The sequence below is a fragment of the Apteryx rowi genome, unplaced genomic scaffold, assembly GCF_003343035.1.
Source record: "Apteryx rowi isolate R43461 unplaced genomic scaffold, aptRow1 scaffold_192, whole genome shotgun sequence".
NCBI lineage: Eukaryota > Metazoa > Chordata > Aves > Apterygiformes > Apterygidae > Apteryx > Apteryx rowi.
Window position 1 is genome coordinate 16,736 of NW_020448219.1, and position 18,807 is coordinate 35,542.

Below are 18,807 nucleotides of genomic sequence, written 5' to 3' on the forward strand. Positions count from 1 at the left end.
AGGGGGGAGGGGGAGGGAAATGTTTGGGTTTTTGAATGCAAACATTCTAATTCACAGTAAGTTCATCATTTTGCTACTCAGTATAGATTCATCAGAACATCTCACTACTTCATAATAACAGTTCTGCAAACAATTAGAAAGCATGTTTTATTTCCAGCATGTCACTGATGCTATATCTTGAATACTTTTTAGTGCTACATTGTGCTCTAAGAACAATTTTTTCACAAGAGAGTAAAAACCTCTTAAAAACTTGTAATAAAATAAGAAGTGATCTAACATAACACTGCCTTAAGAGGCCAGGAAATTTCTTCAGAAGTTACACTTTTGCACTAGTTATGTAAGATACAACTGTAACATAAGACCAATGATCTTTTTCAGTAATTTCAATACATAAATGTCCAGGTCAAACTTCAGTATGATTACAGTATATTTATAAAAGCAAAGTACTTTCCTTCAGTCACATCTTCAGGACAGTGAGCTGCAACAATTCCACTGAAGGAAAGGTTTAAAAGTCAAATAGTGAGATTTGAAACACAAAAAAGCCTACGGTCACTCTACCAGAAAATTAAAGTGAGTTAAAACACAGCTTTGGTAAGCTGTATTACTTAGACCAGTTGTAATTTTCAAACAGATTTTTCCAGTGATCTGGACACGCTTAGACCTGCCCCTTCTGCACGAATTACAAAGCTATATTCATCTACTGTTCAGTCAACAAAAGACTTTTCATTTTTCCTTTAGTTCAGTGAGGTTCTGTTTTGGTGACAGCAAGACCTAAATGTTTCAGACTTGCTTTTATGTCCTACAACACTTAAATATTCAAATGCAACATCTACTGCAAGATACCACCGTGACCATCAAATCACAAAAAGTATATATACCTTCCACATAAGATGTACAGATCTATTTCCAGCTGAGTGTGAAGATTCAATTACCCTCCACAAATCCACTTTTTCTGAGGGAGCTGTTTAAAGACAAAAAAGCCCTCGAAATTTCTTTGATATTACAAAGATAGGGTAGGATGGTAAAAACAAAAGGCTTCAAAAATACAGTCCAAGAGCAACTTAAGTCTTTCCTTGTATTTGTAATGTGGTGCCCTTTTCCCTTTAAGCATTTCCCCTGAAGCTTCCTTATCCTTCTTAAAACTTTCCTGTCCTTCACTTTTCTTTTGTTCAGATTTTAGACACTGCATTATACTCAAAAAACATTTAATCCATCTCTTTCCTGACTGCCCTTCTCTTTACCACAGACATTTTAGATTATTAAATTCTAAGGACAAAGACACTATCTTCTTACATTTATGTGCTATGTACATTGACAGCACTGCATAAAATAATTTATCTTAACTTGTTGATTCTAGAATATGTAGTAGACTAATATCTTCATTCATTTTGAGGTAAACAGTGCTAGAAAGAGGAGCTGAGAAACAGTTTCAACATAAATATACAGATATGTGTGTGTATGTATACATGTGTGTTATAAGTAATATTTGATTTATGTAATATTTTCAAATTATCAATGTTATAGTCATTTACTCTTTGAATTTTTTTTTAGTATTCTAGACGTTAAGAGTTTCCTCTAAACCTGTGTACTTTTATCTAGTATAGAAATAACAGGAAAAAGATGACATTTCCTTCTGCTTTATTTTGTTAAGTTCTAGAGATTTTCTTGTCTTGTTTTTTAACTGGCAATTTAATTTCTCTGCTTATATTTTACTACACATACTAACCACACACACTTTTGCTACAATACTATTTAGCATGTGTTTTTATTCTCCTTCCACATTCTCAATTTTTCCTGTCTTCCTTTCTCTCTATTCATCCCTTTTCCTTAGCACTACATTTTTTTGTATTTAAATTTCCTTCAAATTCTCCTCCACTCATTGCTCTTATTTTCCTTTCAGTTTTTCCTCTTCTATATTCAAACCAAGAGCAAATGTATATATATTTTTAAAAAGAAAACTCTAAATTCAACAGACTGATAATATGCTGAAAATAGTGTTTTCTGTTATTAAATCCTAAAATCCCAAAGTATACCTGAAGAAAAATACACTGTAAATTTTTAGTCTACCTTTCTCTTCTGTGCTTGCCTTTTTCTCTCTACTCCATTCACTCCAGAATTTTGATTCAACACTGATACACTGAATGGCAACTGCATACTCTGTGGAATCCCACAGACCTGTGAGATTAAGTGATGTTATTTGCTCTCCAGAAGACGGGGTGACAGGAACAGTTTCCTACAAGCAAATATATGAACAAAAATAATTCACTGTAAAAAGAGGGCACAGTAGATACTTGTCTTAATGTTTAAAAAAAATAAATAAATAAAAATAAAACTTCAAAGGATATACCTTTCATGTTTCCCACCTCACTCCTCTGAAACTCAAAACTGCTTGTTTTGTATTTAATTTTTCCTGTATAGCAACCTTATTCCTGTAAAACTCCTGGCTTTGGGAAAAGCAGTTCTGGAGCAGGTGAGCTGGTGCAGAAGGCACTGGATAACTCTAATTCCAAGGGGAGGGAAGCAAATGGGTATTGCTAAAGGCAGTATCATCATATTGCCCTGGATACAGCTCCGTATCACAGCAGTGGCATGCCTTGGGAAGCAGTGATCACCTGCAGCTTGCGAACCAGTGGTACTTCTCTGTTTTTTCCTGAGATACAGGGTACTGTAGCTCTTAGCCATATAACAATGTGACTGTAGGCATCCCCAAGGTTCATCAACGTACAATTAAAATGTAAAGATCACGGAAAATATAGGAAGTTCTGGTACTACCAAAAAAAAAGGAAGATGTATCCTTTCAACTGTGAAGGAAGACAAGAGTATGAGGAAATAACTAATGCAGTACCTTCTTTGAAGAGTAATGATAAAGTAATATCCTCGTCTTAAAAGGTCATCCATTCAAAAAAAATCTCATTGATGGAAAGTCAGAAACTAGATGGTTGTTCCAAAACAAAAGGTGAAAGAAGACATGAAGTGCAGCGAAGTTGATGCCAATACAAACAACAGGAACCAGAAATATTTTAAGTGTTCATATACAGGAGGACTGATATAATCCCCACAGCAACATTAGTGTCTTCTTCCAACTGCAAAAATCAATCAACTACCCACCCCCTCTTCCCCTTCAAATTTCAAAAAAACGAAAAGAAAAATGCTAAAATAAAATTTAAGCTGGATAAACTCTCCAATGTCAAAGGTAATTTTTAGAATAAGGGAGATTCTGTTCTTGGGAGCAAAATTTGAGCAGTAATGTAATGCTAGTGCACAACAGAACCACAAACTTGTGATGGAGCAGTGGTCTTATCAGTTGAGCCTTCTGCTGAGAAGTGCACCAGACTAACAGTGCAACAAGCAGACAGCCACTCCTTTAAAAAGCAGTATGGGAACTGCACTGCCTAATGAAACAACTCCCAACCTCTGAAAAATTTAGTCTGTTCTGATCTCAGGAAACTCGCTGTCAAAAACAGAAAAATCGATCTATGAGGATGAAATTTTGGGAACTAAAATACCGGTAAGTAGATAACCTATAACAAAAGGGGCTTCAGAACTGTCATCAATTTCCTGCAGAACTTGATGTGGAATTGCAGAGACACAGTCTATCTTTTACTTACTTGACAAAAGGCTCTAGCTAATATTTAATTATAATTAGAAACTAAATATATGCAAGCAGAAAAACAGGTAATCCATTTTTCATAGTCCGCAACAAACTATTTAGATTCTTCTGGCAGACAGCCTTAAAAGGTCAGGAAAACAGTTATTTGCTCAAATACATTTGTTTCGCAGATCTGTGCTCAGAGACAGAAAAAAAGCTCCTATATCAAGATGATTATTTGAGGTTGTTGTCTTTAGCCATTGCTGTTGGATTGGCAAAGGATAAAACTACGAACTATGCTTGCCCAAGCTCCTACAGAACTAAACTCACTGAAACTCTCTTTCCTGACCATTGTTAATAGTTTTTCTCTAGAGGGTCTGTGGGAAAAAAGCAGAAACCCTGAGGAAGATGGCTGTAGATTGTATAGTTTGATAATGAAAAAGTAGACAGATGATTTCTTATGCAAGTGGTAACAGACACAAAACAAGATAATGCTCTAACTTGGCAAAAAACGTGAGTGTTTTCAATATTCGAGGTCGATCCCATATGCACGTAAGCATCACAAGGACAACAGTGTCTTGACTCCAAAGGGAATATCTTGAAGTGATCTTTTAAATAACTGAGTTCAGCCTCTGATATCCAGGGTGGACTAAAGCCATCCTGTCCATCAGATCATCCAGGATATTAAATCCTGGATCCAACACTAATATGTCATATCCACAGTAAAGAAACTTAGTCATGAGAACATGAGATGGAAGCTAATTAGAAACACTTTTAGAATCAGGAACTTCTTCAAAGTTCTGAGAACTAACTACTAGTTACCCTGATGAATTTTTCTTCTCTCCCAGAATTAAAAGTTTAAGGTGCAAAATACCGAGGTGAAGACAGACATTTGAGCTTAATGAGCTTAGAAAAAGCCAAATCACCTGACCCATTCTTAAGTTTGGAAGAGGAAACAGTAAGACTGCAAATGAATTGCTTCCGTAGCAAGAAGCATCAGAATAGGCCGTTTGGATGGAACTGAAGCAGCAAAAGACTAAACAACATTGTGTTTCTAGCATGCACTTTCATTTAAGTGTCAGAAAGACTCAGGAAAAATAACTTCCCTTGTCTTCTGTATTACAAAATTGATACTTTAATTCACTTGAAAATTAGTATACCATTATTCTATCTTACAGCTATTGTGGTTGAGAGTAAATACTGTTTTCATCACCAGAATGTAACATGAAAATTCAAGTATTTCGACTGATTCTGTGTAACAGGTGATCCCTGAACCTTTCACAGAAGCGTTCATAAGTATGGTACATACCAAAATAGACATTGACCAAAAGGAAGTGAACAATTCATCCTAGACAATGAAACAATGATCACAAGATCGTGTATACCTAATTACCTTCCACTAAAATAACTAGATTTTATTATTAGTTCCAATCACTTCTTTCCTTTTTCTCATTACCATTTTATAACATTAAGAAGGTTAGTTGGTCACAAACAAGCTAACATTAGGAAAAAAAACTGCGCAGCTTACCGAAGAGTTTGAATACAAGTTTCTGTATCGAACCCGGCAGTTTAAGCCTTGAGAAGGTAGAATCTTCTTGGGTTTTTTCCAGGTTACTGCAAGCAACTGCTTTATACCAGCAATTTTTTGTACTGAAAGTATTTCAGGAGGTTCAAATTTCTCTAGAATGGAGAAACAAGAGTATTAACATGAAGGAAAAAAAAAAAAGCTTCGTATGACCTTGGCCTGTATGGATTCTGAGAAGTTAAACTACTATCCATAAAATGTATTTTCTATTAGAGTATACACATAATGGTACATTTTACAGACACCAAATCTACATATGAGAAGTTATTTATAAGAGACTTTGCACACAACTAAGTTAATGCTAACAAACTCAAACAGATGTGCACATTTCTTTCATTCATATAGGTCTTAAAAAATACTACCAAAGTCTCTTCTCAGGGAAATCAGCAAGAAAAAGTTGGAGCTGGGATACTTAACAGGCGTGAATGCAAGGAGTAAAGGAGCATAATGTTGGAGAACTGTTAGAGTGCTGCAGCAAAAAGACTCAAATAGAGGGGTTGTCTTTGCTTCTTGTTCACACCAAGTGCCAGATAATTGACTCTTCTTTAAACTTCTTTACCATAACCTAAATTTTAACTTGCATGAATATGTAGTGGTGCTGTGACATAGATACCTGTAAAACACTGAGTAGCTGGATCTAACATATGGGGTCCAAGTAGCAGCACTATACTACTGTAATGCAGCTACATATGTTCCACACAGTATGGTTCAAGGAAAGTTTTCCAATTTGGACTCATCCTAGTTTCAGCTTTAGCATCAACATCCCACATGACCCAGCAAACCAAATAAGACTCCACAACCTGTCATGGAAAGTACTACAGAGTTGCGCATTATGTAGGGAAGAATAGCTATGTTGACCTTATCCTACTCAGATCATCATCTTGATAAAAAAATCAGAGGAAAACAACACAGCACAGAGGGAGACGGGATAGATAAAATATTGTCAGTGCCAAGGATTGCAGGACAGGCAATTTATTTTACATTTCTAACCAGAAAGTAGAATAGCAGAGTAAATGATGGACAGATTTGGAGAAGTTACTGTATCATCTGTTCATTTACAGCCAGATTCTGCATTGATGTCCAGTATCACTCAAAAATATGCAAGAACAGTCCAAGTACCACTTAGTCTGACAGAGTTTTAGCACATGGTCTTTACCGGTTAATAATAAAAACTCAGTAATGTACAACAGCTACTTCAGACATTAGCTAAAATATTGCTGTAGTTGGACACTTCATATTATGAATATTTTTATTTTTAATCACCTATGTGTAAGACCATAGTAAGAACAGTTTTCTGAACATTACTGCCTGTTCCAATCAGTTCAAAGAATTGTATACAGAAATGCAATCAATTATAATGTAATATGAGACTTCCTTCACTTAGATATATACAAGTATAATTTTTGCCTAAACTGGAAGCATCCAAATGTTGATGAAGTAAAAATTGAGAAGGATGAAATAGTTTGTTCAATGTTAAATAAGTTCAATTTCAGAGACTCAGTAATTTTAACTAGCAATTAAAATTAGATGGCATTTCAAAGCTAAGCCCAATTCGAAAAAAAAAAACCCAAATAATAATTTCAAAACTATTATATTGAAAAAACTGTTTTTCATAGTTTTCTCCTAAATAAAAACAACTTTGATCACACAGTTTATTTCAGCATCCTCAAAACCTACAAATTGTAGAAATGCTGTATTTGGGGGGGGGGAGGGGACAGGGGAAGGGAGAACTAGGGAGAGTACAATCAGGTCAACGTGCAGTGCGTTTTATTCCCAGCTATTTTTTTTTTTTAATTACCTATTTTTTCCAGAGCTATAGGAATACAATCTGATAAGGCTTCACCCAAAACATTTTCAGCTTTCACCTGAAAACAAAAAGAACTGCTATATGGAGTATTTGGGTAACGAAATGAACATGATTCAGCTTTGCTTTGGCAGCTGGAGCCAGCCACATTTGGAGTAATCACACGTCCATCTTTCATCCTACAAAAAATAAAGGAAAATAAAAGGAAGAGTCAGAAATCAGAGGATTTTCTTAGAATAAATCTGACAGATTTTCTGAAAGAACACAGACAGTACATTTTCTTTTCAGCATATACTTCTGTAAGTAAGCGGGATGCAAGAGTAACAGGACTTGTTTCACTTTACCTAATCATAGAGAAATTCAAGTAAATACTCCTATGTGAGATCTGTATTAAATATTACATATTATGCAATAAATAGACAGAACATTCATGTGACTAAGAATAGTTTACAGATTGTATTTCACAAACATTTTAAAGCCAGCATAAGCTTGTACTGTTGAGAAAAGAAGCAGTCCTGCCTTCCCTAACATGCGCAGTTGTTTGTTTCCATCCATAGCTGTCTGCTCCCCTGTACTACTGATTTTATACTCATGTGGTAAATTCAGTTGGGGAGTTGATCTGGATTAAAATTAACAGTTCGATTTTACCTGAGATAGTTCTGCAATCCAACTTATTGTGTGGTTACAAAAGAATTTGTGCTGGTACAAGAATGAGCAATACAGATACCTATTTTCAGTAGCTGACATAGCTTATAATTTCACAGACTCGGCTAAGTTAAACTTAAAAACACTAGAAGGAATAAGAGCTCCACCTAATGAAGATGAAGATCTAAATACCTGCTCTGTCAAGCCTAAACTGGAGATAAAACTAGAGACTTTTTCCTGCCCTACCATTTAAACAAAAAAGATTAAATATGCTAACATAACTTGCAATGAATCTGAAATCCTTCCTGTTCAAGGATATTTTAGACAGTTGAGAAAACCATTCATGTGAACACATTAGCTAGAGTCTTGATTAGGCAGCATTGCTTGTGGTGCTTTCTATTATGAGAAGTGAACTGACAAGTTGATTTGAGACAAAAATCAGTGCTATCACCTTCAAAATTGTATTTGAGATCTGTCTTGAAACAACACCAATTTCACCATTTTCACAGTGACTTACAGAAAAGCTCTCACCATTCAAAATTTAACTGAAATGCAAAAAACGAAATATCTATGCTCCAAAATACTAAAAAGCATGAGACTACCAGTCATGTGTAAATACAAGCCCCCAGCTGTGAACAATCCAAAACTGACAACTAGCACTTGATTCTTTCACTGAAACATTATGATTCCAAAGAACCCTACTAGCATCAATTGGCTTGTCATTATACTTACACAGTTCTGCCTTTTTGGATGGGCTAAAAAAGCAGTTCCCTTGAAATAGTAAATTTATCATTACAGAAAAAAAGTTGTTCATATTTTGCATGCTAAGGGAATTTGTTCATATTTTGCATGCTAAGGGTAGCCTTCTGCGACCCATGTTTATTGGCATTTTGACAGAACATGGCTAGCCTCTGGCAAGAAGCAGCTAAACATCAATATATTTTGGTGCATGCACATGCAAATTACATAAATGTTTAAAAAACTATACAAACAATACAGATGAAGGCTTTGGTTTGCAATGGTTCTGCTTCCCAGTACAACATGTAATGCATAATATGCTTCTAATAAGTAAGCAACTTGAAAATTGCATCTTAAAGTAATAAGATGTAGAAATTCTACAATATCCCTACATTACTATAAGCAATCATACTTGGTATTAACGTGCAGGATAAAAGAGCCTTTGCTTTAAACAATTATCAGTTTAAAATCATTAGAGGAGGAAGTGATCTTTTTTAAATTCCCATACTAGATGGGGACAGTTAGTAACAGAGGAAGTTTTTGGTAACACTCCAACAAAGCATCTCCATTCCGACTTGGCAGCAGAATAACCTAAAAGATTATATCTGCACCTAGGTTCACTGAGCTTTAGATTTAGTTAGTAATGTTATTTCAAGAGTACAAAGGAATGTTATTTTTGATGTAAATATTTGTCTGTTGAACATTGGCTTAAAAATGCTCACTTCTTTCACGCAAAGTACTAAAAAGTATCAGATTGTAACTTCTTTCAGTCATTACCAACCCAAGATTAATTGAGCTTACTGACTTGAAGACTGCCCTTGACTCTAAACTCTGTGCTGCTTCCAGGTTTTGTTCACACAGAAGTCAGGATATGAGGGAAGGAAGCTAGCAGTCTCACCCCAATACCCCAGTTCCCGATATATTCTATACGTACATGTTTCTATAAAGAGTATAGTTCGTTGTAAGATTCGTTTGTCTTCCTGAAGTCCAGCTACAAGCAAGTTCAACATTAAAGTAATAAATGCAGGAAATATTTCCTGGTGTGTCCGGTGGAACTACAATTACATAAAGAAAAATAAATTAATTCTGGTAAAAATAAGCAGCTTAATAAAGACCAATTATGCCAGTCAAAAGGCAGATTATAGCCAACTCCAGTAATGGCTTCCATAGAACTTCTTTTTATTATTTCTTATTGCCCTCAAAGCTCTTCACAAAACCAAAAGCACTGTTTCTTTCCTGGGGAGAGAAAGAAGATTTGCTCCAATTACTTCTCAGAAATACTTAGTTAAGCAGACCCGAAGGTTCTTTCTCACATTATCCCAATAACAACTTCATATCAAGCCAACAAACACATTGTCCTGAATCTCTAAGTATAGCTATTGCAAAGTGACTGTAGCTAAATGCCAGTCCAGCCAGTAAGAGGGAAAACCAAAACATCACAAAAGTCTAGGAAAAGAGGGCATTCTCTCAAAGATCAGGCTCTCTTGTTCCTTCTCAGAATGTCTAATCACAAACCCCGTAACACTGCTCATCCGAGGAGCTTGCACCGTCTTAGAGCACAGAAGACTACTCCCTGGGAAACATATCTATATGACCCTGAAGAGACCACTAATTCCAGATTCTCTTTATTTTATGACCAAGACAGTAGAAAGGGAACAATCCTCTGCAATCTCTATAGTCTAAAATTATCCATAAAATATAACACCCTCAAATATATCTGTTATCAGTCAGACTTCTTCACTCAGAAGAAACTGCAGTTGAAAGGAAGAAAACTGTTCTCAGGGAAATAATCTGGTTGAAGAAGTCTTCTCTCCAAAATAATTCTTTTCTCTTCCAACGCTTCAAAAGACCTTCCTTTTATTGATAAGCTTATGGCACACTGAACATTTGGCATAGGCAATTCTTTCTGCTGTTCTTTATTCCAGGGATGTATTTCTTTGTATTTATTGCTCCTTTACTGGAGTGGAGACCCAAAGCATATATTAATATAATCTGGACTTAATCTGTCCAATGAATTAGAGAAGTTTTATGTATATATTTATCTTGTCACCTTATTCAGGTGAGACTGTAGTTATAATTTCTATGAAACACAGGATCAGCGGGGAAATCGTCCCTAGAGGAAGCTAAAGTTTGCTAGACTAGCAAAGAGACTTAATCAAAGGGACAGATCCAGTACTCACTGAACAACAAAAAACACCCTCTGACTTCAGCTGACCTAAAGTCAGGGTCAGAGGTTATGGACTAGCACCAGTAAAGAGAGAGCAGCAATTTCATGCTTTATTTCAGATAAAAAAAAGGAGATACCCGAATACTAGTGTCTTAAAAATGCCACAAGCTAAAAAAAATTACTTTTAAAAATAATTTTTTTTACAATAGGTCATTCAAAAATATCAAATTTCTTTATCCTGTATTTCTACTTACAGCCAGATTTAACTTCAGCATGAACCAAAAGTTGTTCTTTGCCTAGATACTTAATGAAACATTTCACATGTGCTTTGTTGTAAGTGAAATTATGGATGGTTACGCTAGATACAGTCTCGTTGACAACATTATAGTTTTCCTGAGCAATCAGTTCATGATTCAGTTTCCAGATGATGTGGCTTGCATTTCTGTGAGGTATGAGGTGTTTTCCAAGAACACAAAACAGTTTCAGGGTGGATCCTCTTTCAATTTCAGGAGATGAAGGAAAAATGTCAGCATCTCTGACAGAGCTTTCATCTAAAAACAAAATCAAAGATATCACATAACCTCCTTTCTTTTAAAATACCTGTGGAAAAATAACAATTTACTTTGTTATCACCAAGTATGTCTAGAGATCATTTAAGCAATGAAAGATCAGAAGTCATCAGATGCCCTCAAAGAGGAGGCTTCAGGAGGTTTGCTTCCAGTGTTACGCCCAACCCAGTGAAAGCACTGCCTACACCAGGAAAATGCTGACAGTGATCATCCAGAACAGGCCAATCTCCCACCTAAAACTGGGACTTCTAAAGGTATTTGCAAGGTATTTGTTCTCTAGAGAAAATATACAGGTGTGACAGCTTGAGTGCTGGCACTGGGAGAAAGAAATCTTCAAATAATATTTATACAACCCATTTGTTCTTCTAAACATATTTTATGCACAATGGGAGGTTTTTCAAATGTAGTTCAAATAAAATGCTCAGTCACTGGAATCTGATATTGCTGATTGTAAAGTCAGTTCATATGAATTACCGTACTAACATAGATACTGTATAAGAATGATGTTTCTATAACTTCTCAGAAATAATGGAAAAATTTGTAACAAAATGGTTTTTCATAGGTGAAAATGAAGAAAGGACAATCTGTTATCTTTCTTTTTGTCTTTTCATATATAAGAACAGTTTTTTTAAACACATTTAAGAGTGTATATATGACTTGGATGATAACATCACTAATGAGTATACCAGAAAATACAAATTGCTAAGTTTTAAAATTTATAAGTTTTTGCAATATATTTCAACATCTTATTAATATTTTTACCTTCATAGAAATTATATTCTCAAATACAGTGCAGGAATTCTATACAAAATTCATATAAAACACACATAAAAGGAAAACAGAGAAGCAGACAATGAATGAATTTAGCGGAGCTGTCAAACAGTGCAAGAATCACTCACTGGTGTCCTGCAGGAGCTAGTTGTTTTATGTTTTTCACTGATACGTATTCCTTGGTGCCAAACTGCATTAATAACTTAAATGAAAACAGAAAACAATTTCTATAGATCCCTTTCTTTCCTATATTCCTGCAAAGAAGTTTTCTTCCTTGTTTTCTGATAATTCTCTCTTTTGGTGCATGTCAACTGTGCTAGGTGAATTGAATTACGTTTATTTCCTTTTGTATCAAAGTCATACTACTGGTTGTCCTAAACACCACCACGCAGAGATGCCCATGTACCAACTGCAAGCATTCAACTGCACTGCTCTTCATGTACCATTCCACTTGCTACATACATATGCACCTCTCTTCCATGTAATCCCAAAACAACTTAAAACACGAGTGCCATTATATAGCACATCAGTGGTATATTTTAAGTCTGAAAGAAAATAAATTGTATGTGAAGTGTCAGTCATTGTCAGAAAGTCATTATTCCAAACTGGGATTTCCTATTCTAACTAATCAGTAACTATTCAGTTTAATCAGTTTAAACTGATGCTGTTGTCAGAAGTAGCATTTTTAATCCCTGGTCATTCATCCACTCCAGTGTTATCCCCCTCCTGTGCCAGAACAAGTATCTGTGTTGTGCACCACAAAGAAACCAGCACTGATGAAAATTAAGAGCCTGGCAGAAAACATTTAGTTTTCATCCAGATCAGATTCGTAACCACTTCCCAACTGGCCAGCCAGGGTTTGTTCCCACAGCAGCAGGGGGAGCTCCACAAGTGCAGGGAGTGCACAACTACTATATATATATATATATATATATATATATAAATAAATAAATATATTTATTTATTTATCTCCCAACTTCAGCAGCTGCTGAGGGGAGGGCTAAAACTGACTGTGAAGCAACCGCATTACAAACTCATCTTCAGACACTGCTGACTTAAAGTTAGGAATAATGTGAAAACATTGATAGTCATTCCATTAATCTCTGAATAAGTAATATTTAACAATATTTCACTTAAACCAGTATCATGACTTTAGACATTAACTGCTCTTTAAATGTTCATATGTTACATAAATATTAATTTGTTCTGTCAGCAGATCTCCAAATTTACCAGTCTCGAAACAACCCAACAGGAATTAAACTATGATATGATTTTCAGATGCAGATTTCCCTCCTACATCCTGTGCAACAGGGAAATAGTTACACAGATAAGTTTTAAAATGCACAAAAGAAAACAAACCCAGACTCTAATGATCACAGTTAACATTCCACAAAAAGATCAAGAATGTCAAATGAATTTGTCCCTCTATACTGTACACTACTTAGCCAATCACTAACTTCTATTTTTTAAATATATTTTTCCATTTTCATAAATCTTGGAAATGTCTTTTAGAAAAGGTCACCTTTTAGAAAACTTTCTTAACAACACACACAAATAATCAAGAAACTTTCCATCCTACCTGCTGCAGAGCTCCTGCAGAGCAGGGCAAGCATCCAAAGCAAATAGTAGAACATTTCCTTTTCAGTAACTAGGTGCAGGAAATACTGTCATAAAATAAAAATAATATACTTCAAGTAGACACCCCTGAAACATTAACACTTTGTAAACATTTATATAATAAGAGTTAGTAATCAGATTCAGCATACCTCACTTGGGTCTAAGTTACAAACTAGCAGAAACAAATACAGCTTTTGCATAAGTTCGCAAATGGAAGGGACTTGGCTGCACGATTTGATCTAATTTAGTACAATACGGGAGCGAATTGCATGGGGTCTAGGGAAGAGACCTCCCATAACTTCTCCTCCTGGCAATGAGCTCTTAATTTGGTTCAGTCAGTGCTATGCTGCATCTCCTTCCAGCCTCTCCAAGGCTGATTAGGAGCTGGTTCTTTGACGTGCAACTTGCCGCTCACTACAAGTCAGACACAGGGTAGCACTCAGCAAGTTGCAACGCTCACATCTTACGTGGTCCTCACTGAGCTCAGAGGCAACGAAGCAGCTCTTTGCCTGTTAAGACACTGCACATGTAACAGTATTGAAAGAACATTCCCAACAGAAAAGTCAAACTCAGAAGTGCTTCACTTAAAGATAATTATAAAATCCAAATTCAGACCCCCTAGTAAACAAATAGCACAAACAGCACACCTTCTTAAACAAGAGCTATTTAGAAAGATGCTTGATTCATCAAAACCAGATTACTTGCAGGAAGGGACGATTTCAAAGAAGGTCTCAAAAAAACCAAAGTTGCTGAAACAAGGCTTTCGCAACACCAAAAACTGGTTTTCCATTTACTTTGAAATTTAGGCTGCTTAGAATAATTACAGCTTAAAAATATTAAGAAGTTAGATGAAAAACTGATCAAAAGTAACTTTTTTTCTTTAGGATTATTTCTAAATCACCTTTCCTCCTCCAGCTTCAGGGTAAAGAAAACTTTTTGCATTCAGATCTAGTTCTAAGATTGTTTTTAATTACATGAACACCTATTTCTGCATGCAATGTAGCAGTTATGCCTATGAATAAAAAACATGGTACATCTATAAATGGAAGAGATCATATGTCTTTAGCCTATACAAAGCATAAGCCCAGTAATTTTCAAGAATTTTAAAAATCTTTGATGGAAATGCCAAACCTGATGGGGTACGCCTTCCTATTAAGTAAAGTAGGAAGCATAAATAGCCGTTGTTGACTTTCAGTCTTTAGTAACAACTACAGCTGTTCCACTGTGCCAAGCTACCATCCGGAGGGACAGATACCAGAACAGCCGACGGCTGAACGCTAGGAGCCCGAGCCTGCACTTGGCCCCTCTGGGCCATCCGAGTGTGATGTAATGCACAGATTAACTTAGAAAAGCCATAAGTATAAATGTTCAAGACTCCAAGACACAAATCCATTAGCATTTACACAAATCTTAGTGGGAAAGAGGACATTTCAGACAAACAAGGCAAATGGCAACGTCTGGCTCCTTCCCAGACAACAGGGTGTGGGAGCCTCAGCTTCCAGGACTAATGCCACCAAGGGCAAATACACCAGCGAGCATCAGAAGAGGAAAAGGGAGGTTTCCCTGCTTAGATCAAAGAGAACAACATGGTAATACACGGGAGGAAGCAGTGCACAAGAGCGACAGTCAATGTCTTTTGCCAGCTCTCTAAACCCTTACAGATCAAGCCTTGACATGCCCACGCATGGAAAAGTGACAAACACTGCAGTAAATGACGCTGAGCAAATGACGCTGAGCACGCTGATTTCATAATCCAGTCCCTAACTGATCAAAACCTTAAGTCAGGTTGAATAAGATTTAAAATCTGAACATTTAAAGAGGACTTGCATATGTTACATTTAAAAAAATGCTATCATAAGCTACTAAAATCATTTAAAATTCAAGCTATTATTCAAACGATACATATTTGTTGAGAAAACAGAAACCATCAGACTTATGGAGACCTCTGACAGAGCAATGGGGAGCAGAGCCTCTTGAAATGCTATGCCAAATTTGACAGCAGAAGCTTGTTCTACAGATGCCAGGAAGAACACAGCCCTCGTTTCTCTTTCTTTCAAAGTTCAATGACCTGTTCGTATAAAAACTGCAAAATTACTGGAAATTGGAAAAGCAGGAAAGATTTTTTCTTCTTTCAGTGTCTAAATAAAAAAAACTAGGCACAAAAAGATAAGATACATTTGTTCTAAAATCCTGAAGGACATAGTGACCAGGAGAAGTCAGCTCAGTTAATAACTACTGATAGCAATTCTTTTGTTTAGTACACCCCAGAGCTATGAAAGCAAAATTGTTTTGATAAACCTCTTCCTTCCTACTAGAACACTATTTAACATATCAAATATTAACACATTTTAATATAAAATGCTATCTTATTTAAATTCCAATTTTCACCTAAATGCAACTTGAACAGAAAAAAACAGCATCTCAGAGTAATTCATTATTTTGTAAACCAATAGAAGCATAACAAATAAGCCTCTGAATGTATCTTAAGATATAGCTGCTCAACAGATAAGACAGTAGTAAAACATATTTGTTTGGCAATATGTTACACCTCATAAATAAAACTTAATAAAAACTTAATTTTTAAGGAATATCCATATCTGATTTGAAGATGCTCAAAGAAAGGACAGGATACCAATACTGCTACAACTGGTGACATTGCTAGGCAGAACAGCAGAGCTCACAGCTGCAGTCACCCCTGTTCTTTATCTACGAGAAAGAAGAAACAGGCAAGCAAGGGCTTAAAAAGCCTTCATCTACAGGTCTGATCTTTGAGTTTTCTTCTTAGCCTTAGTGTTTGAGAGACTACAACCATTAGAGTCTACCCTGAGAGATGACTGTGTGCCAAACATTTTCAGGCATTAAGGTGTTATTAGCTATAATGGTTGCCTTTGTACCCTTCCCTTGAGCACAGTAGCTCAAAGACAGAGAACAAGACAGAGCTCAATATGCTTCTACTACAGCAGGCAATTAGGTGAGAAATTCAGATGGTCCTAGCAGTAGGATCTGTGCATTGTGCTTTAAAGAAAGCCAGAACTCCCAGGAGAGTTTTTCCCCAAGCCAGATCCAAACCCCCTCCCTCCCAAATCCAGCAACTGTTTTAACTTGAAGTTCGTAACACACATCAGCCAGAAAACAAGAGGGAGGGAGGATTTTCTGTACCACTTCAGAGCATTAGTTCACCTTGCCCAGCTTTGCCTTTTGGCCAATGCCAAATGCTCCAGAGTAAAACACACACACACGCACACACACTGGAAAACTGTTAGCAACATGTTTTGGAAGCGGGAAGCAGGGGAAAGAAGGAAAAAACTTTCCTAGACTGTTCAGGTGATCAGCTAGAGCCCTAAAACACTGCTTAAAAAGGTTTGTTTTCCATTCCCTTGGGTAATTTTTTAATTCTCTTTTGAAGGTTCTCCAGTATTTCACACCCTTCCTGAAGTGCGAACACATCTGAATAGTCAGAGCTGGATTTACAGGAGGGGGCGACCGTCTCCTTCACATTAGCGCAATCAATGTGTAAAATGACAGTGAAGCCTCTGCACAGCTACTCTTCACCTTCCCCCGACCACCAGCACTGCTGGATGCTTAACATCTCACTTATGCTGTTATATGAACATAAGATCGCTACCAGACTTACCTGCTATGCCTCTTGTTATATATCGAAGCACATTAGCCCTTTTTCCCAACAGTTGAGGCAGTCATCTTTAAGGATTCTTATATCCTTCCAAGTCACTACTTTGCAAGAGAGTTTTTTGCCCTGTTGAGCATACTCTGTATTCTTTGATCCCAAATATATTTGTCTGTGTTAGCCTGTATGAGACAATTGAATAGTAAGCATTTTACCCTGCTGACTCAAATCATCTTGTAGAGGTTTTATGTTGGTTTATGTCCTTTTTTGTTTACTACCTGTAATTTTAATAAAACATGTAAACATTACCAACAATATCTTAGTCAAAGCTGCTGACTGGAATATGGAATGGTAGTGTGAAACCAATCTCCATGAGACCCACTAAAAACAACTGCATTTTGAGATCTGCCAGGAAGATGTTTTTTAACTGAAAAAGTTCCCTACAAGTCCCAAATGCAGCAAGCTTTTTTTTTTTTAATTGAATTACTATAATTAAGTATTCTACTGAAATCAAGATCTGTTGTTTTCAGTATAGCTACCTTTACCATGCAAACAAAGCTTTTTTCCTGCACCTTTTCCCTTTTGAAACCCTCCTTGTTGACAGGTTAGTCTCTGCTTGATAACAGAACCCAAACTAACTATTCCATTCTTTTGCCCAATACATTAAGCTTTTTTCAAGCGTGAAATTCCTTTCTTGCCCAGCATCTTAATTTAGGGACCAGAAGTTAGGCTTCAAATATTTTAGACAATCATCTTTAAAACAAAACACTCATGCAGTCCCTTAAAGAAAGACGTTCAACGCAGCTTCTTCAATTTATGCATGAGTTTGTAGGGATGCTGATTTAAGTCAGATGAAATCCAGATATGTCACTTTAAGAAAATTTGAGTGAATATAATTTAAGCAGCCAACATTTGGCAAACAGCCTGTACTGCCTCTGACAACAATTGTGTATATTACAAACATTTTGAGAACCCATGCCATTGTATACACAAACAAAACCACTGCCAAGTGACACATATCACTGTAGGATGATCTTCCTAAAAGGAAAAAACAAATAGCTAAATAGGAAATTTAAATTCTTACCGTCTCATGCACTCAAAGGAAACAAACCTGAAAGGAGTTTCTTGGCCTGGAGTCCTTCATGCGAGAGAGGATGTTATACAAGAGTAATCTCAAACCTCAATTTGAGATTACTATCTGGAGAGCTTTGAACGCATGCACACAGCATTGCTGGTAAAGATCATACCCCAGAGAAGAAGTTCATACTTTCCCATATACAACATCAACAAGAATTCACATGAGGACCTCTGTTAGAGAGATAAGCCTCTAACTTACCACAGTTGCAGAATAGGGATTTCTCTCAATGCGGAATTGCAACCTTCGCCTCTCCAGGATTAGGAAGGGATGTGATAAAATAGTAAGTCACCAGGCACAGCCCAAGGAACAGTTTTTCCTGTAACTGAGAGAAAACACTTCCAGTGCCAGCAGACGGATTCACAGGAAACGGGTGTAAAACTTTCTCCCAGCTCAAGACACGGCGTTGTGCAAGTATACGAGGAGCTGCGCTTCCCGTCAGCCTCGCCGACCGCTGCGCGGTGCACGGGAAACCACCGCAGCACGAGGCCGCGCTGCCGCCGCCGCCGCCGCCTGCGGCCCCGCAGGGGGAGCGCCGAGGCGAAGAGCGGGGCAGAGGCGG

The 18,807-nt window shown here is 36.7% G+C and overlaps 1 protein-coding gene across 2 annotated transcripts in view; it reads right to left on the reverse strand.

The window, feature by feature from the left end:
- Positions 1 to 18,807, reverse strand: part of IL31RA (interleukin 31 receptor A) — a 34,076-nt gene that overhangs the window by 14,131 nt on the left and 1,138 nt on the right. Inside the window, exons 1-10 of one of the 2 annotated variants that reach the window (XM_026062750.1) lie at positions 18,447 to 18,749; positions 17,120 to 17,292; positions 15,429 to 16,191; positions 13,448 to 13,532; positions 10,783 to 11,079; positions 9,296 to 9,416; positions 6,973 to 7,157; positions 5,118 to 5,269; positions 2,068 to 2,233; positions 879 to 961 (exon numbers count right to left, since the gene is read on the reverse strand). In XM_026062750.1, the coding sequence (XP_025918535.1) occupies positions 879 to 961; positions 2,068 to 2,233; positions 5,118 to 5,269; positions 6,973 to 7,157; positions 9,296 to 9,416; positions 10,783 to 11,079; positions 13,448 to 13,502 (1,059 nt within the window). In that variant the 5' untranslated portion in view covers positions 13,503 to 13,532; positions 15,429 to 16,191; positions 17,120 to 17,292; positions 18,447 to 18,749. Of the gene's footprint in view, positions 1 to 878; positions 962 to 2,067; positions 2,234 to 5,117; positions 5,270 to 6,972; positions 7,158 to 9,295; positions 9,417 to 10,782; positions 11,080 to 13,447; positions 13,533 to 15,428; positions 16,192 to 17,119; positions 17,293 to 18,446; positions 18,750 to 18,807 lie in introns of those variants that run through there. The other variant, XM_026062749.1, reaches the window with a different exon arrangement.